The 24,418-nt window shown below is 39.3% G+C and overlaps 2 protein-coding genes across 2 annotated transcripts; one reads left to right on the top strand and one right to left on the bottom strand.

Annotated features, from left to right (window-relative positions):
* The first annotated feature begins 357 nt into the window (after nucleotides 1-357).
* LOC6533062 (double-stranded RNA-specific editase 1) lies at nucleotides 358-1,892 on the top strand. The gene is made up of 2 exons (XM_002093758.4): nucleotides 358-662; nucleotides 800-1,892. The coding sequence occupies exons 1-2, from the start codon at nucleotides 437-439 to the stop codon at nucleotides 1,786-1,788; spliced, it is 1,215 nt and encodes a 404-aa protein (XP_002093794.1). The 5' UTR covers nucleotides 358-436; the 3' UTR covers nucleotides 1,789-1,892.
* Nucleotides 1,893-16,671: 14,779 nt separating this feature from the next.
* Nucleotides 16,672-23,235, bottom strand: LOC6533061 (mucin-2). The gene is made up of 4 exons (XM_039374263.2): nucleotides 22,961-23,235; nucleotides 21,745-22,189; nucleotides 20,299-21,687; nucleotides 16,672-20,189 (listed from the first exon to the last, which is right to left on the bottom strand). Exons 3-4 carry the CDS (start codon nucleotides 20,303-20,305, stop codon nucleotides 16,699-16,701), a joined length of 3,498 nt encoding a protein of 1,165 aa, XP_039230197.1. The 5' UTR covers nucleotides 20,306-21,687; nucleotides 21,745-22,189; nucleotides 22,961-23,235; the 3' UTR covers nucleotides 16,672-16,698.
* Between the last annotated feature and the right edge of the window lie 1,183 nt (nucleotides 23,236-24,418).

Here is a 24,418-nt window from a genome sequence, read left to right as displayed (position 1 = left end):
ATAAATATATTAGTTTCTATATCAACTAATTGATCAATTCATATAACAGATACCAGTCAAATAGTATATCTTAAAGTCTATCCAAAAGTTACCTGAAAAGCTCGATACTTTAAGTGCTAACCGGAAGTTGATACATACAATATTTTAAAAGATCATTAAGTTTTTAATACTCGTTCCCATGTTCAATATTTCGTTATTTTATGTTTAATAAATGAGCTTGAAATTGTTATTTTAAAAAAATTGATATGGTTCCTAATGTAGATCTATACAATTACAAAAATATATATAAGTAGTGTTGGAAAAATTTCCTAATGCCTTAGGAGTATCGATTCTAAATCCTTAATAGTTTTACTGAGCTACGGTCTCTCTAGTTTAGAAAGTCTTTCGTGACATTACAAATATTTGGCAGAAGCAAAGTTTATTTGTCTTATTAATAATGGAAAGTCTTACTGCAAGCAACAAACCTTTGGTGCAGCAAAGTGTGGTAAAAGTGGAAGGCGAGGAGGCGAAGGATGCAATGATCACCAATCCGTCCGCCAAAGAAGATGCACCCTTGGTGCAGCAAAATGTGGTAGAAGTGGAAGGCGAGGAGGCGAAGGATGCATTGATCACCAATCCGTCCGCCAAAGAAGATGCACCCGCTGTAGTTGTTCCGCTCTCCGGTAGGTGTAGCCACTTTGACAAGACACATATAAAAAAATAATAAGAGCAGCATGACTAGCAATTTGTAGACTGAGATATTGCATTTATAATTTTATATTTAAAATAAACATGCATTAATATACCACTTCCGTTCTAGATGATTCTAATAAAACTTCTGCAATGGATGAGAATAACAATAGCCCTGAGGAGCAAACTATGAAAGACCTAATAGTTCTAGAAACTGCTTCTTCTGAGCCAATAGATAATGCCGTCTCGAGTTCTGATATATCCACAGAACCAGAGGCTGCCAGTGATACATCCGTCGTGGCTTTGGATGTCCAAGTAAAAGTGGGTGAAGAGGATTCGTACCTCAAGATCACTGATGAGGATTCGCAGTTGGATTCCTCTGAGAACGTTTCCATGAAAACCAGCAACCGTAAGAAGAAAAGGAGCAAGAACAACATTTCGAAACGCCATCGCTTTGAAAGCCAGTTGCTCAAAGTCCTGATCCCCAAGGATGCCCTTATGATTCTTAATGAGTTAAAGGGCGTGAAAATCGACATGATGAACCCAAAACGGGACCACCAGGGACAGATTGTGGCTCACATTGTGGTTAACTCAATTGAATACTTTGCGACGGGCTCTTCAGTAAACTCAGCAAGGATTGCCGCCGGCGAGAAGGCACTGCAGGACATCTTTATGGCCAAAATGAAGGCTCAATTGGCCAAGCCAGAAGGAAAATCGGGTAGCGATGCGGATGATCTACTTGTAAAGCTGCCCTCTTATGCCATACACAAACTATTAGAGCAATGGAAAGGGGAAGATATTGATGTTGCAGCTCTGTATAATGAAATGCAGACTAGGCTGCAGCTTGCCATCGAACCAAAAACTTTGTTATCAGCCAAGGAGTTGCCCAAATCATGGAAGCATTTGCATCCTTGCGTGGTTCTCAACCGTATGCGCCCCAAGTGCGTCTACAACTTCTTGGGTTCCACTGGCGAAGCACCGAATCAAACCTTCAGCATGGGCATCTCTGTGGACGACTGCGAGTTTGAGGCTAATGGGAAGTCCAAGAAAAGTGCACGCGCCAAACTAGCTGCCTTAGTTTGTAACAACCTGTTTGGAACCGACTTTTCTGAACCATAAACGTCTTCATATGTTCAAAAACTTTATACGAAATACCTGTATCAGCTGTCTCAGCAAATTGTTAAAGGAACTGGTATCTTAAATAAAACTTGAACCATCTTAAACACTTTCGAGGGCTGTCATCGCTATGTACACTTCATTTGCTTCTATATGTAAGCTTTTATTTGAAAATGAAAAAGTTTGACCAATCTTTTTACATCACCCCACAACCTATGCAATTTTGCATATTTGCATTCATATTTCATATTCCATTTTCGTGCCGCTCACGCTAGAAAGACAAACAAAAGAGCGGGAGGACACAGATCTTGGATATTGAATTTAATTAAAAATGTTCATGACAGTTCAACCAGCTTATTATCCTGTCATACTGAGTGAGCATAGAAAAAAACCGATTGTTGAATGAAAATGGAAAAATATTTCAACGAACGTAATTGAATTCGAATTGGAATTGTTCCGCTGCAAATCGAAGTTGTTTAACTAGACAAAAAAAAGAGAGAAGGAAAAGTGTTAATTTTATTACACGGTTCATCAATATCCGTCTCATTTCCGATTGGGTTTATTAATGCCTTCTCGCCCTAATGGTTATTCCTTGGGAAAATGGCTGGGCATCCGCGTTTAATGACAATTAACATTTTTCTAATGGCCAGCAATTAGGGGAATCCCCGGGCTTTAAGCATGATTTATTCGAGTGAAGGCAAGTCAGGGAAAACCACTTTCTGTAGCTCAAGTCGAAGCCAAGTTCTCGCACAATGTTGGCCTTATTATTACATTGTTTATGAGAGCCCCATACTTCGTGGCTTTCTCCCCGCTCAATTTATTGTTTTGTGTTCTGTTGTTCTTGTTGCTGGCTTGTTTTACAAGACCGTCTTGCAATGTTCACTAGTGTATGTTCCTACCCTCCTCTCAAAAGCCCCAACCACCCAAGACCACCCCCTTTGAGGTCGCAGCATCTTGCGGTCCGCCTTAAGTCATATTTCCTTATTATCTGGGCGGTTTTTGGCTTTGTTTTTGCGTCGCCCCTTGACTTTTTTGCGGTTGACCTTACGAAAAAATGGAATTATTAATGGCCTCGTCCATTTGCTGCTAAGTGGCGCAAATTGTGTGTTTGTTTATGTCATTTGGCGGGCCAGGGAACCTTAAAGATTTCTTCTGCTTTCTTTAACTACAATTTTCGGTGGCAACAGTTTATGGAGCGCATTGAACCGTGCTGCACGTTAATGACCCACAAAGTTGTAAAAGAGAATAAGAGGATTCAAAATTATAAACTCAAAATTTTAGAGAAAAGAACTTTATATTCTCAAGAAACACGTAAATAATTACATAAAATTCAAGAAATGTTGTATAAAAGTAAAGCCAATGCCCGCTAATAATAGCTAATTAATAAGAAATAATCATCGTACTTTTGGCCTCCTGGGTGGAAGCTTAAAGGATCAGTTATCCCTTCCCCATATCCAGCACAACCTGGCCAATACCTCAGACATGGCCAGCACCTTCCGAAAGTTACCTAGCGTAACTATGGCCCCACCCACTCAGCCATCAGCCTCCAACCCGCCCTCATTGCATTAATTACCGCATACTTGGAGAGCATCTGAAGGGCGGACAGGGCGGCAAAATCTGTGGCTGTGCTAAATTGCACTTCAAAACGAGAGCAGCTTTCCTCCGAACGAGGATGAGCATGAGGTGAATGTGGAAGTGGATGTGCATGTGAATGTGGTTGTGGATGTGGATGTGTATGCCCCTTTAACTTTACCTCAGTTCTCCTGCTCCTTTGAGAGTTCCTGTCGTAAAGTGTTTGCACGTGAGTTTGTGGGCGCCAACATGCGCTGATTGAGGGTTCCTGCCCCTCCTGCAACTCCTTCCCCTCGCACTCACACACTCGTACTGGAGAAAGGATAAATGAAGGACGACGCTTAGATCCGACGTGGAAAAAGAGAGCAACCAGCTCAGCTATATTTTTTGTTAAACACTCTAACAAAACCAAGTCTCCAGAACAATTTACCAAAAAATACGAGGAATAATAAATATGTGTGTTCCGAGCGTAACTTATGCTTAGTAAATTAAACTTTTAGCCATTTATTTATTAAATTACATTAAGGACACTATTTTTTCCCGTGCAATTCCGTATATTGCTCTTTTTTTTTTTTAGAATTTTTTAAGGTTTCCGGTGAAGTGTTGTTCAAGCGCTTTGGCAAATATTTGATTTTAATTTTTCCAATTAATTGGTTTTCCATCAAAAATTTAAGGTCCTACCGGCACCGATTCCTCTACTCTTATTCTTTTTTTTTGTGCCACTACCTATGTGGCGTCATTTTCATGCCACAAAAATCCAGATTTTATTTGCTTGTTTTCTCCTGTCTGACGTTAAATGTCTGACTTTAAGGGGGCCAAAGGACGCTGGCAAGGATGGCGGTATAAACACAAAAACTTTGTCCTGCAACCGCAAAATGTGTAGGGCGGGGGGAGGGGCGTGGCAAATGTCAACTACAAGAAAATTGTCACTAATGAGTGGTAAAAAAGAGCAAGGGCGTTTTGTTTGCATAGGCCGACAGGGCCGGAAATAAGGGGAAAACTAAGAGGCAGTTGCAAATTCTATAAACCGAGCAGCAGCTGGATGTTGGTCCCCTGTGTACAGTCAATATTGGCAAATGTGTCCGTTGCAGTTCGCTTTGAGGTGGGCCCACCAAACGGAAGGGTTGTTGCGGCTTATAAGCAGCAAAAAGCCAAACGGCAGAGGATAATGGAAACCACGACAAAAGCGCAAAAGTTACACAGCCAAGTAGCCGGGAAACTGCAGGACATCCAAGGCCCTCACTGGCACATCATGTTGGTCAGGGGTTAAGGGTAACTACAAATATTTAAATAAAATTAAAACAAGGTAAATATAATCCTAAGCACATTATTTGCCTACTATAAAACATTTTGGAAGCGCACAAAAAATCCGTGACTACATCCTTTACAATATTTCGGAAGTGCAGTATACAAAAATAATAAAGTAAATTCTATTTACGATTTTAAAACATAAATATGACAAAGATTTATTTCTTTAATATTTTTATACATAACTACGACAAAAGTATAGAAAATTTATAACTCGCCGCAATGACAGGGTATCTGCAAAGTAAATCCAACATTTAGCCGGAACTCTTGTGTTCCCTGATAATGAGATAAGCATGCAAATGCCCTAATAGAATGAGCTGCTCCAGCTTCAATTTCGCCAGCCATTCGACCGCCTCTTTTGTCTTATATTCAGGGGGCGTGGTCGAGGGGGAGCAAATGGGGATTCACCGGAGAGCTGAGTAGTCAATTAACAAGCCGAGCTGTGCTGCAGGTGGATAACCATAACCCAGACATCGGGCAAAGGTGAGATGGGGTGGTAAAACAGAGCCACCGTTCATCATCGTTTATCTTAATAAACCGCGCACTCAGTCAGACATTAAGCTGGCGAAACCAAAAAGCAGCCAAAAGTCCTTTGGAAAATTGCTTAATTTGCAGTTGCCACTGACGCAGCCAGAAACAGAGTGAGAAAAATCTGATTCAGTGTGAAAAGCGGGGGTGGGCGGCGGTGGAAAAGTGAGCAGATTCAGTGGCAGATACAGTGGCAGATACAGTGGCAGATTCAGTGCAGCGTTAACGCAAACTTGAAGCGCGGCACGTAAAAATGTTGATAAAACGCACAAAGCCAGTTGATGATTTCAATTTATATTTCCAAGTGGAACTCATCTTTAGTGCTGGGCGGGAAAAAGCGTAGCCTTTTCCAGCATTTTACCCACCCACCTCCACCTACACCACCACCACCATTACGCGTTACATGTAGCGAATTTGCTGAAGCATATCACGTGCAACATAATTTTTCCAAGCGACTTGCCACTTGCAAGTAAAAGTAGACAGGGGCGTGGAAAAGGGGGGCTTAAGCCTGGCGACTGACATGAATGCTCCACGTCACCCAGCTCCTTCTGCCCCCCTTTCTCCTCCCTCCGCTGGGAATGTGTATTATGAGCGTGAAGTAGACTAAATAAATTACGTTTGAGCACCAAAGGTGTTACGCACTGGAAGAAATAGTAAAGAGAGAGATATGTTACCGTGGAAAGGAAGTCACTTTAAAAACCCTAAGAAAATATGGCTTAAAGTTTCCCAAATACTATCAGAACGTGTAAAATTCAATTTACAATATTTCCTCCTAAAAAAGTTTAACCTAGTTATCCACGGAATGCACCTGGTCACCTTTCGGATGTCGTAAATACCTAAAAGTAGTTAAAAAATGCTAATAGCCATAAAGTAAGTTGAACAACTTCGCACGCAAACCTTATGCAAGTTTCGATGCGTTCTTCGACTCCTTCAGCATTTAAAGTCCACATAAAAGGCTGTGCCACGCCCACTTTGGAGCTCCATGCCTTAAGTTTAACTTCAAGTTGAAGTTGGAAATGCATTTGGTCCTGGTAAAAGTTTTCGGCAAGCAAATGGAGCAGGAAACAGCTGTCCCTTCATATCTTTTGCATATCAAAAGTATCGACATAAGGATAGGAGAATATGGGGAGCAGGATAAAAAGGACATCTCTGCACCACCCTCCCACTATCTTTTGCACTCTGCTGTGGAATATAAGCAAAGCTCACCCAGGCCAGAGTGAGAAGGCGACTTTATTGAAAATGATGGTCTCTGGTTAGAATAAATTGTTTTTGAGTACTAGAAAGAACAGCTTGGTATTGAGAGTTGCACTACTTTAAAATATATACAAATATAAAATAAAATAAGCTGGCTTCACTGATTTTGTCAAGGATTAAATATTTTATAACATTCCAACTGGTATAAAAATATCCCACTCACACCAATACACATGCAGAAAAAGTATGGCTGTGTGTGTCGCTGTTTGCATACATGAGTGCAAAGTTACATTCAATTTATATGCACTTCCCGAAAAGTTTACACCGAAAAAACTTTGAGCTGGTACGAAAACTAAACATTTTGTTATCGCTTTGATAATGGACTTCAGATTCCCACCCGCACAGATATGTATGTACTCTCATCCTTTATACACTTAAAAAGAGGAGGACGTTTATGCTTGTATATGTACATTTTTGCAAGACTTCCGGCGACATCCTTTTTTTATATTGGGCTTTAGTGCTGCTGTAGTCAAAGTTTATTGCATTGGGGACAATTGAGTTGCAGACACGAATTTACGCGAAAGTAAAACACGCTTTTAAACGAAAAAAGTCAATTAAATTGGCAGGGACCAAATTTTTAATAAAAAAATATTAATGGGTTTATTTAACTAATTTTCTTCTACACTAATCAAAACTTTGATCTAACTAACTCTACCAGAATTAAATATTAAAAAGCACACATACATTTAATAAATTCCCTGTCCTTATTCATTGCAATTTTATTGTGCAATTAAAAAACACAACTGCCTGGCGATCAAAAACGGCAGCCTTGACTTATTAACTTTGCCGTGGGCCGAAAACTTGGAATTTCAAAGGAATTTAGCTACAACAAAAGCGAATGGGGTGTTTCAAGCGGCAACAACAAAAGCAAATGCATCGATTATGGAAAGCAGACATCAAAATTAATAATCTCAGTTCACAGCAATGCAGCGTAAAAATGCCAGACGACCAAAATGAGTTGCTTTGAAGTTTTCCACTGCAAGAAAACGGAGCCCAAGGCGAGAATTGCAAAGAAGAAAGCCAGCAAAAGCAAGCAGGCGATGAAGAAAGTGGGAGAAACAGCAGCAGAAGGAGGAGAAAGTGCGCTTCATTTTTACCATCATCATCTTCATTTCTTGGATGAGCATCCTCATCAGCGGCAGCTTCATCAATGTGGATTTTATTTCTGTAGCTCGGGGGAAAATGCAGCCACCACCCACGCACAAAAAACGTAGAAAAAGAGAAAAATAAACGCAACCAGAAAATCGAAATACCCTTATAGATCTTTAAGTTCTTAAGCAGAAGGTTATAACAAAACACGCTGGCTTAGAAACTACTCAAGCTGGCTTAAAATATATGCAACATAAAATATGTATCAAATATAAAAGACCGGGAAATATGTAAGTATTTTTTATAGTTTAGTGCCACTTCTGCTCCTCCAAATTCTTATCAAAATTGTTATACCCTTGGCAAGGATATAGCAAAAGTTGGAGAACGGAAACACCAACAGAGAACTGCAATTTAAGTAGCAAAAAAACAATGGAGCATGGCAAATGTTGTTATTGCCTTCAAACGATGTTCTCAGCAGTTTCCCGTATTTTCCCGATTTTCCCAGATGGCAGCTTATTAAACACCGGACAACTTGCCACTAATACTAATGCGCCTGCACACTGTGATTTCCAAGCGAATACTTTGTAAAAAAAAGCAAGTTATATAAGGTAAAAAGGAGCTGTATTTCTTTACCATTCGGTTTCGTTTTCCCAATTATAAGGAGAACGGTAAACGAAGTGACTAAATGCACCTGGAAAAATGTAAGAAAGTAACAAACCATACACTTTTATATTATGAAGTGGTGAAAATTTACTTTTGAATACCTAAATATAAAATAAATAAATATATTAAATAAGTAAAAAATTACCCAAGCATACTTTGCTCCAATGAAATCTGGTAAAACAGGTAGCATTGCAGGAGTCTTTGAATATTTCATACATAAATAAATAAATATCCGAGGGGCCACTGTAGCAGCTCCAATGCTGCAGCAGTTTTGGATGCTCTTTACAGTGGCGCTGCTTGCATATTACTCATGTGTGCCTGGGGCGGCAAGTGGGTGGTGGTTTTTTGGGTGGCTGGAGTAGATGGGTGGTGCAGACCATATATGGTGGTGTGTAATGCAGCTGCTACTGCTTTTGTTCTTGTTGCTGGCCCGTGGCTGGTGCTATACGTTTTTTAATAAATTATATATTTTTGCAAATATATTTGCAGGCAGGGATTACATTTATCCCATAGCCATTCCTCTTTACCATCCGTTTTGCCACCCCCTTCTTTGCATTTCACAAGTTTTTGCGAAGGCCCCAAGTGTGTGCACCACCCCCCGCCCACTTTTATCGCCCCAAAATACCCCACTGATTTTCATGTGTGCTTTTGTATGCACTTTGGAATTTTGTATTCATGCTTAAGTCACGTTTCGCACATTTGTTAAGCGAACTTCTTAAGGCGATTGCAATGCCGCTACTATCCCCCTCCCTTTCCTGCTCGCACTCAGGCCGTCTCGTTTCCTCGTGTTTATCTAGCAAACGGAAATTATGCGAAAAGTCTTAAATTAACTGCAAGTGGCAAGCGGCATGCCGGGATGTGGTTAAGTGAGGGGGTTCCTCTGCAAATATTGCGTAAACTGTAAAACTGTCTCGGTGGCGAAAGAACGTACTTTTTTAATCAATCACAAATCCTTTTAACTCGACTCATCTTATTCCACAGAACGTAAAAGTACGTCCACAGTTGGAATTGAAAGGAAAAGAACCCTAAGGAGGAAATATATATATGATACCTTCTTTGGCGTTAAATTTCTTTCAAAATGTTTACAAAAGATTAAGAAGAAAATTTTATATATCAACAAAAATTTAAGAGCTTTCCTTTAAATATAAATTATTTAAAGTTCCATTAAAAAACAAAATGCAACAAAAGTGAGCCCAATCTAAAAATTCCCTAAACTCAGCGGAGCTTGACAATAAAACTGTCATTTTAAAAATGATATATGTGGGCTCGCATTCACATGGCAAACACATTCCACATGCAAAAGTTGCTGTGTGCCAGTAAAATCACGTAGTAAATTTTCTTTCGTTAAACTTGAGCCGCTTTCGATAATTCGTTGTGAGTGAAAAATGTTCGTAGCTGAAGTTTTTCAGTATTTTTTTTTTCGTGGGGCTCCCCCTTATTTCTTTGCTGCATATTAATATGAAATTTGTAGCATACTTTTGAGCGACCGTAAATGTTTTTTGAAGTATGTAGGGTGGTATTGTATTAAAAGAGTCATAAATTTCCAGCCCTGCTGACAGTTTTCATATTTGACTTTTCCTATGCATGTTGAACGGAAATCGCTACACCTGAAACACCTACGTATGTTGGTTTTTTGTTGTTGTGGGAATTGAGGATGCGGGTTCCACCTGCATTTATAAGGTGAGGAACAACTTTTTGGTCTAAGTAAATGCTTGGGAATGGGGAGTAATGTTCTGCATATGAAATGAAAGTATTTTCGGCATAGTCTTATCAAAAGGGAGCTTGATTTTACTGTAAGATGGGGAGTGAGGATTGATTTATTGCATCTAAGGAATCTTATTTTTATAGACAAATTAATTCTTAATAGACAACATTCAGTTTTTGGAACAAGATAAATGTGTCCGGTCAATTTGTAAATTAATATCATCACAACCTAATAGCTAAAAATTTTCGCATTTTTCATAAAAAATTGCAAAAAATGTGAAAAAATTTGAATTTTTTTTTGAAAGCACAGTTTGATTGGAAATTTAATTACGAATTCAACACGGTATCCCATTCCATATTTGGACCACTATTTCGAATGCTGTGATCAAAGTAATGATAATAATTTACGCAAAAAAACAAAAAAACTATTTTTGCCAAAATTTCAATATTTACGATTTGTAAATTTGGTATAATTTGGCTAAAAATGGTCAGAAAGTTAAAAGAATTACATTTTTGTACTCCTAATTACCAATACTAACCAACCATATCACCGTTTGACCGACTCTGTTAAAATAATTTTTGGCCAAATTTTCGCATTTTTTGTAAGGGGTAACATCATCAAAAATTGCAAAAAATATGAAAAAAATTGAATTTTTTTTTGAAAACACAGTTCGATTGGAAATTAAATTACGAACTCAACGAGGTATGGCATTCCATATTTGGACCACTATTTCAAATGTTGTGATCAAAATACTGATAATAATTTAAGCAAAAAAAACAGAAAATCGATTTTCGCCAAAATTTCTATATTTACGATTGGTATTTTTGGTATAATTTGGCTAAAAATGGTCAGAAAGTTAAAAGAATTACATTTTTGTACTCCTAATTACCAATAGTAACCAAGCAAATCACTTTTTGACCGGCTCTGTTAAAATAATTTTTGGCCAAATTTTCGCATACTTTGTAACATCATCAAAAATTGCGAAAAAACCAAAAAAATTACAATTACTAGATTTGAATGCCAATCGAATGCGCTATCAATTCCGAGCTCAACAAGGTATGAGAATCCATATTTGGACCATTAAATCCAATGTTTTGGCAACAAATGGAAATATTTGTTGATGGAATATCAGGAAACGATGTTTGGCAAAATACAACTAAGAGAACGTATTTATCAGCAACTGATAAAGTGTGTCAGTCATTCTTTCAAATCGACAAGCCAAAAACAGAATCTTGCTGCGAGTTCGAGCCCTGCAGACATCTCCATTCGAACCATTCGAATCTCAATCAGGGGCACATTCAATCACACGCAGACATCCAAATAGCACGGCCAAACAGACGCACAAATATTTACTGAAATTTATTTACTCCTTTTTCGGGTGTCGCACTGAATACCATTTCCATGGGGGAGGGGGAGGTGGGGGCGTTAAGAGATTTTCCGACTGCACGAAGCGAAAACTTTTCAACTGCAGCTCCAGTTGCAAAGCTTCCAGAAAAGTTTTTACGCCATTTCCGGCGTAACGACATTTTTTGGCCAAATTGTGTGTGAAATTGAATTGCAATTGTCAATAATTCGTTGCCGAAAATGTATATAGGTGGGTATTGAATGGATCTTATATACTCGCTGAAGGAGAAAAGATTCTGGCAAAGTTGAGTGCGTGTATGCAATGCGATTACCAAAAAGTTCAGCTCAAGTTGCCAACTTTTTCCGCTCAAGGTACTCTTCACTCTAATTAAAATCCAGCAGTTTCCTCAACTTGATTGAATGCCACGGGTTCTGGGCATTTGCCTTGTTCAATTTCGAAGAATGCCCGGTTGAGCTAAATCATTTTTGCGCCTTTTCCCATTTGCTGCAGTAATAAAAACCAATGACGTGTGTAAAATTTATTTATTTTTTATGTGCTCACAACTAATGTCATGCAGCAACAAAATAGAAAGAAGCGAGACACCAAACACATTGAACACTGGAGGACCAAGGCAGCTGCAACAACTTCGTGCCTCGCCGAAGTGGCACGTACCGAAAAGTTCCGCAAAGCCATTTTTGAGTTCCTTTTTTTTTGAGGTTGTCGTGTGGCCATGCTGGTTTGATGAATGAGAGACTTAAAGGTAATTCAATAATTTTCAATACTAGTTAACTCGATTAAAAGGTACTACAAGTTATGAATCTTTTATATTTAATTAATTCAAGCTGACTTTAACACACCTTGAATATTTAGTTAATAGGTATCTGAAAGTCGTGGCCCCCAGATCGCACCTTTTTTCTTCACTTTTTATTCTAAGCATATGGGCGAATTCAAACGTTTGTGTTTGTCTGCCAGAGTTTGTCATAAATTTTCGAAGGGAAAAGAGGGGCAGTGGTTCTCTGTGCAACTGACTTTGCTTTTCCTTTTGGCCGCAACATTTGACACCTGCTACAGCAGTAGCCAGCAGGCCGCCCTCTTTTTGGCCAGCTCCTGTTTCGAGTTTTATTGTTTGCTTAAATATTTACACAATGAAAACGAAGCGTTTTCCATGTGTGTACTCTTCTGGGGGCAAGTGTTTGCGGTTCTTGCTCAACTTACAAATATTTTTTCCATGGCTCCGGGGGCTTGTGATTTATGTTGGTTTGCTGTGTGCCCCCGCCTGATCTTCAAAAGGTTGAGTTTTATGTATTTATGATATTCTATATTGTACTCAATTGCCAATTATGTGCTGTTAAGGTGTCTTGGTCTATGATAAATGGCACAAAGTAGTGGAGTGGAATTTTTTCTTGGTACCAATTAAAGTTGTGCCGAAAGTTTTGCCTAAAATGTGTTTGGCCCAAAGTGATTTCGACAGCGACAGCAAAACTTTTGCCAATTTGAATATTTCATGACATTTGTCACTCCCTGCATGCAACAGACACTCGTTTCCTGTTTACAGACCGTTGTGGATGACATAGCCAACTCTTGAATCCTTTTTCTTCTTTTTTTTTTTCGTACAACCTGCCCGTTTTCCATCCGTCTGCATGACTCGCGGATAGGAATTTCTACAGGGTTTTCTTCTCGCTTTTTCAACGTATTCAGCATGTCAACTGTGAAAACTCAATTTGCCTAAGTAAATAAACGGAATATGAATGTTTAATTTATTTTATAGATATTAAATAAACACACGACTCCACACAGAGTTGAGTACACACATCCAGGGGGAAAAACTTTGACTTGTAGCTGAACTTCGTTGGGTAGCAATAAAGAAAGCCAATTGTGGGAGCGTTGGCCTGGCTTGTAATAACAAAATTTACAATTCGCCAACTTTTAGCAATTTGAATTTCTTAAAGCACCAAAAACATTTGAAAGGTGCAGTTTGCTTAAGCTCTTCCTCTTTTTCCTCGTGCTAGAAAATCTATCGAAAAAGGTTTAATTAAAATCTCGCCACGGGGAGGAGTGGAAATCAATTTAATTAATCTGGCACTCACTCTCGCTTTCCCCGCTTTCTTCGAAACGCGAATCACCGACAAAGGAATGTTATGAATGCAGTGGAGGAAAATGTATAGGGAAAGCTAAAAAATTCGACTATGGGTTAAACCCACATTTTAGTTTACATTTGTCAAAACCATTAAAATTAAAATAGGCATTACAGCTTAGGAACATTGCGTTTCATAATTATAGGGCCATAGTTAGGAACAGTTTTCCAAGCTTTGAATATATGTGATTCAATCAGTGTCATCTACTATTTTCGAAGTTTTAATATATAGTTCGAGATTTTTAATATGACAAATAAGAAAAAAATGCTCATTTTAATTATGATATGCGTGCTAAACTTTTTCTTTTTGCAATGAACCGCACTGAAGAAATTATTTTAATGCCACACGCTGATTTTTAATTAAGCCACAAAGCCGTTGCGTATACGCAATGTTGGCATGAATTCGCATTTCCTTCTTCATCCTTCATTTGCGGGAGTATCCTTTCTCGACCCCTCAGTTCATAAAATTTTATGCGTGACTCATGATTTTTCTCTCTTTTTTGTTGACTTGTTTACATGCACCCATGACAAATAATGATGAGTCGCTGCCTTTTATGAATATGAATGCTGCGTGGGCGGTGGGGGTTAGGTCCTCCAAGTGGGCGTGGCTGGGCCATAAAAAGCTAAACGTCTGCGTCGGAGGCGTTAAATTTGTGCGAATTTTGTTTTTATATGACCGAATCGTGTTATGACAAGGCTTACATGCTGTTATCTCACCGAAAGTGGGCTGAGGTTTATCTTAAGTGGATGGATTGCCAGAGGTGTGTGATATAAGGGGAGTATTGGATTACAGGTGAACTTTTCCAAATGAATTGGGAATTTATGATTCGCACGGCTTTACCTAACCTTCTGGCTTGGAAATTAGTTTGGAATGTGCCTAAGTAACTTTTAGATTGGGAGTCAATCAATAAATAATATAATTAAGGCTTTTGAGGTACAAATCGAACAATTTAGTTATTATCATTAAAATAATTTAAACCAAAAATATCTATCCTTATGATTCGCTCGTTTAAGTTGTTGATGTAAATTCTACCTGAAATGAAAACCTTTAAACTTTAAACAAATGTTTTCAGTTCACTGAACTCGAAACCGACAGTCGTGCTAAAAGTTACGAGCACTTTTCCCTTGCCCCTAAAAAAAACACTCAGTCGGCCTGGGTATAGTTTAGTTGCATTTGCCCCAAACTGGCTATAACATTTGATTATGTTTTCATAAATACCAGTAAACCACTTTTCCGGCTTTTCCATACCCATTTATTTTGCATAAGCTTTTTATGAAATTTTAGTGAAATGTAAATATTTCAAAGTTACCAATTTTCGCAATGAAATTTTGCCATTTAATACAGCACAAACATGGCAAAAAAACATCGAAAGGCCTGAACTTTGGCTGTCTGTCTAACTGCTCGGGCATCCAGCACATGGTATAAATTCTCGCGGGAAACATAAAATACATTTTACATAAATGGATGGAGTTGCACATTAATATGCGGCAGCAAAACTTTTATAAACTAACCCCATGCAACTACGGATACGAAATGCAACGAGGCAAGAAGGGAAATTCGTAGTTTCTGCAATGGCAATTTGATATACATGTGCATGTGTCGAGTGCTTCGAAAATGTTTTCTCCTTCAATTGCATCGCTGTGAGATTTTGATAATTGTTAGTTATGTCTAGATATCGTTACAATTTGTGAGTTTTGTGAAAGTTTCCATCTATTCCCCCTTTTATGTTGCCCTCGTTAGCAATTAACTGGGGAATTCTTACCTGTAATTAGTTTTAAGTGTTGTTTTATGCCCCCAAAAACTTGCACTATTAAACTCTAACGCTACGTCATTCTTGGCACACATTATGCATACACTAAGTGGTACATTTATGGGCTTTTGGAAAGTATTGGCCACTTGCCCAATATAGGTAAGACCGCCTTCAGGGAATACATTGAAATATAATGACTTGAATTGCCTCAAAAAAATAATGCCGAAGAATATCACTAAGCATTAAAGTAGCTTTTAATAATGGAAGAAAAAAGAATGCATAACTGCTTCTTGAGTAATATTTAAAAGTCTAACAAAGTCATTTTCAGAAGTGTATCCAACTTAGTGTGTTTTGCCTGTTCTACACTTTTGGGCAAGCCTTTCATTTTGGCAGTGATTCAACTAAATCTGGCAACGCAAATCTAGGCGAAATTGTTTTTTTATTACCCAGCTTGGCATCGAGATTCAGTTTTAGGCGACACCCAGGCAATCAACATTTAATTTATGAGTATTTAATGATAAAATCCCAATTTGAAATCATTTAATCGGTTCTGCTGTAAGGCGAAGGCTTATCTCCAATTAAGTGATATTCTTGTGACTTGTTGCTCAATTTTGGGGCTCCTTCACGGTTATCCCTATAGACACACAAGCACAAATCCTTGTTTATCCTGGGTGGCTATCAAAGCGTTACAAATCACTCCAACTCCAAGGAGCGCCTTTGCGCGTGTCTATCGATTCAAGTGCGACAAATGGAACGCATTAAGTTAACATTATTGCCAAACAATTTGCTCGAATTGTGTTCATTTTGTGTCGTTACTGTCATTGCTACTCACATACATAACTTGCCTTGGTTTCCTTTCTTCGATTTCCACAACAGCAACAACAAATGCCGCAGTGGCAACAACAAAACTGAACAACTTATCCTGGTGCTTGTTATATTTACCCTCAATTGTATATGTTCTGCCTGCCACCTCACACCCTAAGGATAATTCCTTGGCAATTGTGTTTTTATGTGGCCAACCCCAAATCTGATTAGACGAGCTTCCGAGGGTCTCAGCTTTCGGCCAAGAACGCCAGTATCAGGCTACGATAAATGGCTGAAACTTGTAAGCGAGCAGATATTGGACGTGGCATTGTCAAGGGGAAACTGCTTTTAGCCTGTTGCTAAAAATACTGTCGCGCGTTTGCATCCCCTTGAGGGTCTTCTTTTGCAATCCTTTCGCCAGGAGGTTCTACAATTCCAATCGGCTTGCTACCTGCCGGGGGAATTGACTGTGTTAAGTGGTAAATTACGTTTTTTCTTGGTTTCATTTTGTTGCGACGAATTACGGAAAAGGGTTTGCATGTAATGGATACCAAAGCAGGAGGCAGTTTATGTCTAACATATTCAACACTTAAAAAAGGACTTACAAAGCCCTAGTAGTGTAAGGAGTAAGGAATATATTAAGCGATTCTCAGTTATTGAGCATTTGTGCATTTACCCAATTGATTTTGTGGGGTAGCAAAAAGAACTGAAATAAAAAAGATTGGTATTGCTCTGCTGTATGCTTTATTATTACATTTTTTTAAAATTCAATGAAAAGACACCTTTCATTGGGCGCAGAGGTGCATTGAAGAAGTTCATCATTGAAGATCGTTCCCTCATCACAATCCACGGCATATGGAATGGGATAGTCACAAACGACATAGCGACCGCAGTCATTGGGATACGGAAGCAGAGTTCCAAGAGCTTGGCCACAGCAAATATTAGGGGTGTTCGGATCTAGAGTTGTTGGAGTAGCCACAGTGGTCGTCGATTCGGTTGTTGATACTGTTGTTGATTCGGTTGTTGTCTTCGGAGTTGTTGAAACGGTTGTTGACTCTGTGGTAGTTGATTCAGGAGTTGTTGAATCTGTAGTTGATTCTGTGGTAGTTGTAGACTCGGTAGTTGTTGATTCGTTAGTTGTTATTTTGGGAGTTGTTGATTCGGTTGTAGTTGTCGAGGGAGTGGTTACATCTGTAGTTGATTCTGTGGTAGTTGTTGATATTGTTGTTGACTCGGTAGTAGTGGTCTTCGAAGTGGTTGGCAATTCTGTAGTTGTAATCGGTGTTGTCGAGACTGTGGTTACCGGGGAAGACGAAGCTTCTGTTGTAAGTCCTGGTGTGGTTAACTTAGTACTGCAACCAGCTAGTTCGGGATCCATGCAAGTCAGTTCCGTGGGACTAAACTCCAAGCCATCCGGACAATCGTAACCAACTGGTATTGGATATTGGCACTTTATATACTTGGTACAGTTTCTCGGGTAGGGTACCAAAGAGTCGTCTGTCTTGCCTTCACAAATTCCCTCTGCCGGCTTGGCAGTAGTAGTGCCTTCTGGTGTTGTTGATCCCGGTTCAATTGTAGAAGATTCCGGTGTTGTAGAAATTGTTGAGGGCGATTCAGAAGATTCAGTAGATGATGCTGTAGATGATTCTGTTGTTGATTCAGTTGTTGATTCAGTTGTTGAATCTGTGGATGATTCTGTTGTAGATTGTGTTGTTGATACTGTTGTTAATTCTGTTGTTGATTCTGTAGAAGATTCTGTGGAGGATTCTGAAGATGATGATGTTGGTGGTTCAGAAGGCGTTGTTGAGCCTTCCCCGTCTTTTGGTGTCGTCGTCGAATCCGTTGGCTTTGCAGTGGTTGTAATCGAACAATTGGCAAGTGAAGCATCCACACATTTTCCAAGCTCCACACTAAATTCATCTCCTTCATCGCATTCAAAGGCCACCGCAATGGGTCTATCGCACTTAATATATTTCGAGCAATCGTTGGGATAGGCGACAAGAGCACCATCCTCGACATCGTCACATGGTCCTTTCTGCGGTGGCGGTCTCGTAACCGCTGTGGTCGTGGTCGGCTCACTGGTAGTGGATGTGGTTGAAGTGTAATCCCATCGACAGGCATCTGAAGGTACATCTGCTCCACACTTTTCAGTAATTGGATCGTAGTACTCCCCACAATTGCAGACGTCCATCATGTAAATGTAGTCATCCACACAGCGTATGAACCATTGACAGTTATCCGGATATGGAAAAGTATCCCGACTGCTGTTGGTACACATGGTGGGTTCAGGAGGAGGTTTAGTATAGCCTGGTTCAACAGTCGTGGTACTCTGATCACCCTCACAATCACTTTCTTCCCAATCAGCAATGCACTTTTGTAACTTTGAACTGAAGAATGTGTCATCGGGACAGAAGAAGGCAATGGGAATTGGTGAAACGCACACAATATACTTGTTACAGTTGTTGGGATAAGCAATATTCTCGTTCTCATTTCGACCACCACAAATACCAGTTTTTGGGGCCTCAGTTGTGGTTGTCCTTTCAGTGGTTATGGGTTCTTGAGTTGTGGATTTGGGGGTGGTGTCTCTTTCGGTTGTTGTGGCCTCTGTCGTTGTTGTTGTTGTGGTGGTGGTGACTTGTGAGGCTTTACAAGCATCGGGCGACACATCAGGTCCACACTGTCCTGTGCTGGGATCAAAGTAACTGGCGTATATGCAGGGTGCCAGAGTCCATTTGCCGTCGCCCAAGCAAAGATAATACTTGCTGCAATCATCAGTATAGGGAAAAGAAGTTCCCAACTCTTGACCATCGCAAAGCTGATCTGGTCCCAAAGTTGTGGCCACTGTGGTGGTAGTCGTGGTGGGAGTGGTTCTTTCTGTAGTAGTAGTGGGCGTGGTGGTTGGAATGGGCGTGGTGGTGCGATCTCCCAGGCACACTACATCATCTGGCTCATCGCATACAAGCCAGTCGGGATTGAAGAGAGTATTAGGAGGACAATGACCCATTTGCACCTGATTGTCTTTACATATCAAGTACTCGGAACAATTTCCTATGTAGGCAAAAACAGTGCCGTCCTTCTCATCTCTACAATCATTTGGATCAACATCAGAGGGAAGTCCAGGGGTAGTGGTCGTAATCTCTGTGGTGCTACTGACAATTTCGGTTGTACTGGAACCATCAGAAGGAAGTGTTGTAGGAGTTGAAGGAGTTGTAGAGATTGAAGGAGTTGTAGTGACCGAAGAAGTTGTTGGGTTTCGGGTTGTTCCCGGAGTTGTGGGGAATGGCGAGGGATCACACCACACGGAGTCGGGTGTATCGCAGATGTGCAGCCAGTTATTAAAGAGTTTATCTGGTTGGCAGTAATCCAAATCGGTGCAGCCATTCTTGCAGGCCAAGTATCCACTGCAATTGTAAGGATACTCATAGAAACCATTTCCCTTCGGCACACAATAATCCTCTTCAATTCCCTCCGGCGTTGGACCGCAAACCACATCCTCCTCAGTCGTTGAAGTGGGCGGTATATCTGTTGTGGTCGTGGGAAGGGGCAGCTCCTCGCAGTCAGCAACATCGGGAGTATCGCAAATGTCCAGGTACCTATTGAAAACCTTGTCTTCAATACAATAATTTAGCACCGGCCAGCCGTAAGTGCAGTTTATATAGGCTTGGCAATCATAGGGATAATAATGTACGGAGCCATCCTCCTTATTGCGACAGTAGTCATCTGAAATTCCCGGTGGTGCAGGTGGTGGATCCCAACTGGATGTTGGGGGGTTACTTGGTGTAGAGGATGTTTCTTTGGTTATCAGCGGACTGGTTTCTGTCGTTATCTTTGCCGTACTAGATGGTGGTTCTGTGGGTTCTGGCGTTATCTTTTGAGTACTGGATGTTGGTTCTGGCGTAATTCGGGTAGTTCCATCCGTAGGTTCTGGCGTTTCAATGGAGTAGTATATACATTCCACAGCTTGTGGATAATTGCACAGCTGGGTCTTATTATCCCACCAGAGATTTGCGGGACACAGCTTCACCGTTGGATAGAGACAGTCACAGACCAGGAACAAACTACAATTATCCGGATACGGAACCAAAGCACCGAACTCCTTGTTCTTGCACATCACCTGGTTTTCGTATCTCTGTTCATTGTTACAGGTTTCATGATAAGGTTCGATTCTTGGCAGGGCCAAAACATTTAGCTGCCAGCTCCAAAATACTGCTATAACCACCAGAAGCCATGGCAGGGACTTAAAGTTATTATCTGGAATTAAACGAATAAATAAACTATATATTAGAATTACTACACTTACAGACACCAATTATTAGTATTTAAATGAATGCCATGTACTTCCAAAATATCATAGTTTTACCTTGCATAACAATTTCCCTTTCCAAATTGTACTAAATTATTTTTAATTGGTCTGTTCTCTTTCGCGCTTAACTCCACACTAACTTATTAACTGGGCCAAATGTCTATAGGAAAGGTATTTGTTGACATAGCTTCGATAGCTTATATTAATGACATTTTGATTAGATTTAATTAGAAATTCTTTGAAATTCGTTTTCATTTTAGTGATTGTGATTTTCGATTCTGTGTTATCGTCAACTTTTGAATTATTTTTCTTAAGTGCCATTTCAACACGAGCAGCGCAAGACAGTTTCCGTAATATTCTAATCTAGTGATAAACCAATGACGTATTGAAGTCTTATCTTGGCGTCATAGATTGATTTGTTTACAAAGGTTAATTTTTAGCAAAATATAAGGCAGGAGGTGTCTCTGGGGTTTTCATTAAGTATTTCCCCGACTAGAGTATTTCTACACACGTATTGCTTCAAAAATGACTGTCATTTTATATTCCTCCCTTTCGAAGGTAAATCATTTTATCCTGTTCGCATGTGTTTTGTGTGCACCGTTTGTGACTCTTATTGCTGCTGTTATTACACTTATTGTTCTTGTTCGAGTTCATGGCGTTGTTGGCTCTTTAATGAGCCCACGTGACTTTTCCGACAGCGAGGTTCCAGTCACAATTTATGATCAGCACTCGACGCGTAAATTACACAAATAAAAATGCGAGCATAAACGTGAATGAAGCTAGAAATTTAATGCCCGGCAAGCCATTAAAATTAAGCGACAAAACATGAGTAGCACACAAAAAACGGCATTAAAGTAGAATTAGTTGAAAATGTATAAAGAGATTGAAGAATTTTTATCTCCAGGTTAAAGTAGAATTGCAAGCTGCAGTTGCAGTAGAAAGCTAGCCATGGAATTTCAATTTGTACTGCAAATTACTTAAAAGCATACAAATCTATTTGTCTAAAAGATGTTTTTATGCTGTCTGGCTGAGCTTTTTTTATCCATCCCTTCTCCAGTCGCCTTTGCGTTGACAAACGCTCACGAAGTTGGGAAATATAAAGTGCAGCCTGAAAGGCCAAATCCATTAATATCAAAATAAAGTTGCATAAAAGAAGAGTGCGGATTATTTTGGTGAGGATTTTTTGAGATTAAAATAATAAAGTGCTTCACATTTAGGTAAACTAAACTACAGAATATGAATGCAAAAAATAAACTTCAAAAGTTGATTGCAAACAATACTTGCAGATACTCATGTATGAACTTAATACTTACTACAACTGAAAATAAATCTTTAGCTCAACGCCGAGGTGGAAATACCTATAATCACATGCTTCCTCCTTTTTGGCCAAACTTGCTGCTGGACAATTTTTCAGCTTGATCTGTTGGCTGCTGTCAAGCGTTTGATCTGCAACAGATTGAACTATCAATTATGCCACAGCATCCGACGTGACCAGCAACTGACATGTGCCACATGCCACATGCCGCATCCCCATCCAAAATCCGGGAAACAAGAAGCAGGACCATCAGGTGGCAATGTTAAAACGGACGTTTAGTTACAGCTGAGCACCTGCACGCCTTTCTGTCCGCCTGGTTGCCCCTCAAAGGAAAAGCGCCGGAAAAGCGGGTGAAAGGGGGGAAAACGTGTCCTCCACGCAGCAAAGCTGCCCCTTGCCCCATCCCCTTGCCCCTTCCCCATGCCCCTTGCAAAATCTCGTCCCCTTGTTGTTTGTGTTGCATGAAATTGACCCGGTGCGTGTGTCGCCAGCGACTGGAAAGGATTCTCGACGGTCTGATGGGGGATTGTATATGGCGCAATGCATCCTGGGGCCTAGATTCATCACCGAGTCTGGCAGCATTCGTGTGTTATTCCAGCTTTCACAGATTTCAGGCAAGCCTCTGTGAAGCCCCTAAAAAAAAGCATAACTATTTATTTCAACAATACAAAGCCACAAAAAAACAAAGTTCAAGGTCAATAAAGTATACAATTTAATAAAAAAAATTTAATTTTTTTAAGGGGCAAAATGAAGCAACTTTAAATTATAAATATATCTTTTTTAAGTCAGCAATAGTTTTCAGTAACCATTTTTTTGTAACTTTCACAGCACCACAAGTTTGATTGATTGATTTAAAATAGCTGAAAATCCTTTGGCTAAGATTCCCAAGAAATCGGTACAAATAAACTGTTTGATTACCACAGCCGAGTGAAAAATCAAGTAAATGAAATGCCGCAAAAGTGCAATCATGCTATGAAAACCCAAAATCATTGAGTGCAAACCAAGGACCAAAGTCCCGGAGTAAACTAAAAAACACAAAAAAACAACGAGAGCACAAAGTGCACATAATATGCATGTGTATTCTGTTTTTTTTTTTATCAATGCCGAAGGTCCTTTGGCTTTGTTACCGCTTTTTTGCCCCCTTTGCCTGTTTTTTTCGTTGTTAATTAAAATCCAATGATTCCCAGAACCTTCTTTGGGCTTCTTTTAATTTCTCTTATGTTTGTTTTGCTGAATTTACATTTTCTTTCCACTTGTTTCTGATTTTTTACTTCTACTTTTTTCTGTATGCTGAGAGTTTTTAATTGCACACATTTTTGCAACGTTTGTTCATAAGAATTTTTCGTTTACCTTTGTAGTTGTAGATAACTACAATCAGCAGAATTAAAAATATTTGTTACTCACCAGATTGCGGAATTTTTATTCTTGTGCTAGTTGTGGCTAAAGGTTGAGATTTATTTTTCTAATAGAAATATTTAGCATGGTTCAAATGGAATGCAAATTGAGATAGGAGGACCAGAAAAATTTATAGCAATTTATAAATGTTGAATTCATGACCTAAGCAGTGTTCAGCAAGAAAACTATTAGTCTGGTGTGTACATGTTTTTAAGCATTAGGAAAGCAATGTTTTTATTGATATTTAAATTTTGATTTCATCGTTCGAGTGGACTTATATTTTTAGGAATTTTCAAATCATTTTGCCATTTATTTTTATACATTTTTTATATTGTAATAACTTGGAAGATGTCTTATTATTTGCTAATAGTTCGAAGACCCCGGTTTTAAAAAGACCCATTCAGCCTTGAAAGACATCAATCTCACTCTGAGTTTTTATAACTTACATCAACTCTTTTTCTTTGGAGAGTTCCTCTCGGCTTTCGAAATTCCAGTTGGCGCCTGCGTTTCCATTCAAAGTGAGAGTTTTCCCTTCGGTTTTCCGAGCGACAAAAACGAGGAAAGTTTATTCTATTTGGCCAAATCAAGAAACAGTTGCTGTTCAGCTTAGGCCGAAAGCAAAGGGCTCTAGATCTTAACTCTGCATATTTTTTTATTTTTCTATGCCCCAAAAGACGTAAGATTCACTGCGAATAAGGGTCAGTTCAGATAACTTCACAAATGCAGCAGCAATTAATATTATCTGGGCAGATATAAGCCACGTTTTCCTTTCAATGCAGGTGAAAGGAAAAGAATTTACATATTTATAGGTGTGAAAAGGCCAGGCAAGCGAAATTGCAGCCTTTCGTGAGAAAATGCAATTAAAAATGCTTTCTCTACCGGAGACCAAACATATTAATTGCCCGACAAGGCAAACCCGAATTGCCCCCTACTGGAGCAATTTTTTAATTGAGCAAGTACATGAAAGCAAACAAAAGGCATACAAAGGATGCACTTCCCACTTGGCCAGGACGAAGATTAGCTGCATGCAGAAGGAGGTTGCGGAACATGCAAATGCCAGCCATGATTTATGCCGGAGTCAGGGTGAAAGTCAGAGCTTAGAGAATGCACAGCGAGCAAATCTTTGGAATTTTACCAGCATGCTTTTGAAAACTGTTTATAAGCGGATAAAAAAGAATTAAGCTTCGAACAGAATATGTTCAAGTATGATTAGGATAACCCAGGTGAACAATAACTTTTCAATTTTTTTCTAAGCCCAAGTCTTGTCCACTTCATAAATATGTTTTTGAAAATTGTTACGTATCTTTAGTTAGAAGCTCATACAAAGGAATTAAGCTTGAAATAAGGATATCTCAGGTGAACGAAATTATATTTTTTCTAAGCCCAAATCTTGGGAAATTATTTATAGTTTTCGGAAATTGTTACGTACCTTTAGTTTATAAGCGGATAAAAAGAATTAAGCTTCCA

Source organism: Drosophila yakuba, chromosome 3L (assembly GCF_016746365.2).
Source record: "Drosophila yakuba strain Tai18E2 chromosome 3L, Prin_Dyak_Tai18E2_2.1, whole genome shotgun sequence".
Classification (NCBI taxonomy): domain Eukaryota; kingdom Metazoa; phylum Arthropoda; class Insecta; order Diptera; family Drosophilidae; genus Drosophila; species Drosophila yakuba.
Note: the sequence above shows the minus strand (reverse complement) of the source record. Positions and strands in the feature narration are given on the sequence as shown.

Bases quoted from the DNA above. Each gene is read 5' to 3' on its own strand.
- LOC6533062 (XM_002093758.4), top strand. From the start codon at position 437: ATGGAAAGTCTTACTGCAAGCAACAAACCTTTGGTGCAGCAAAGTGTG. The intron at 663-799 runs GTAGGTGTAGCC...CTTCCGTTCTAG, and splicing joins TGTAGTTGTTCCGCTCTCCG to ATGATTCTAATAAAACTTCT.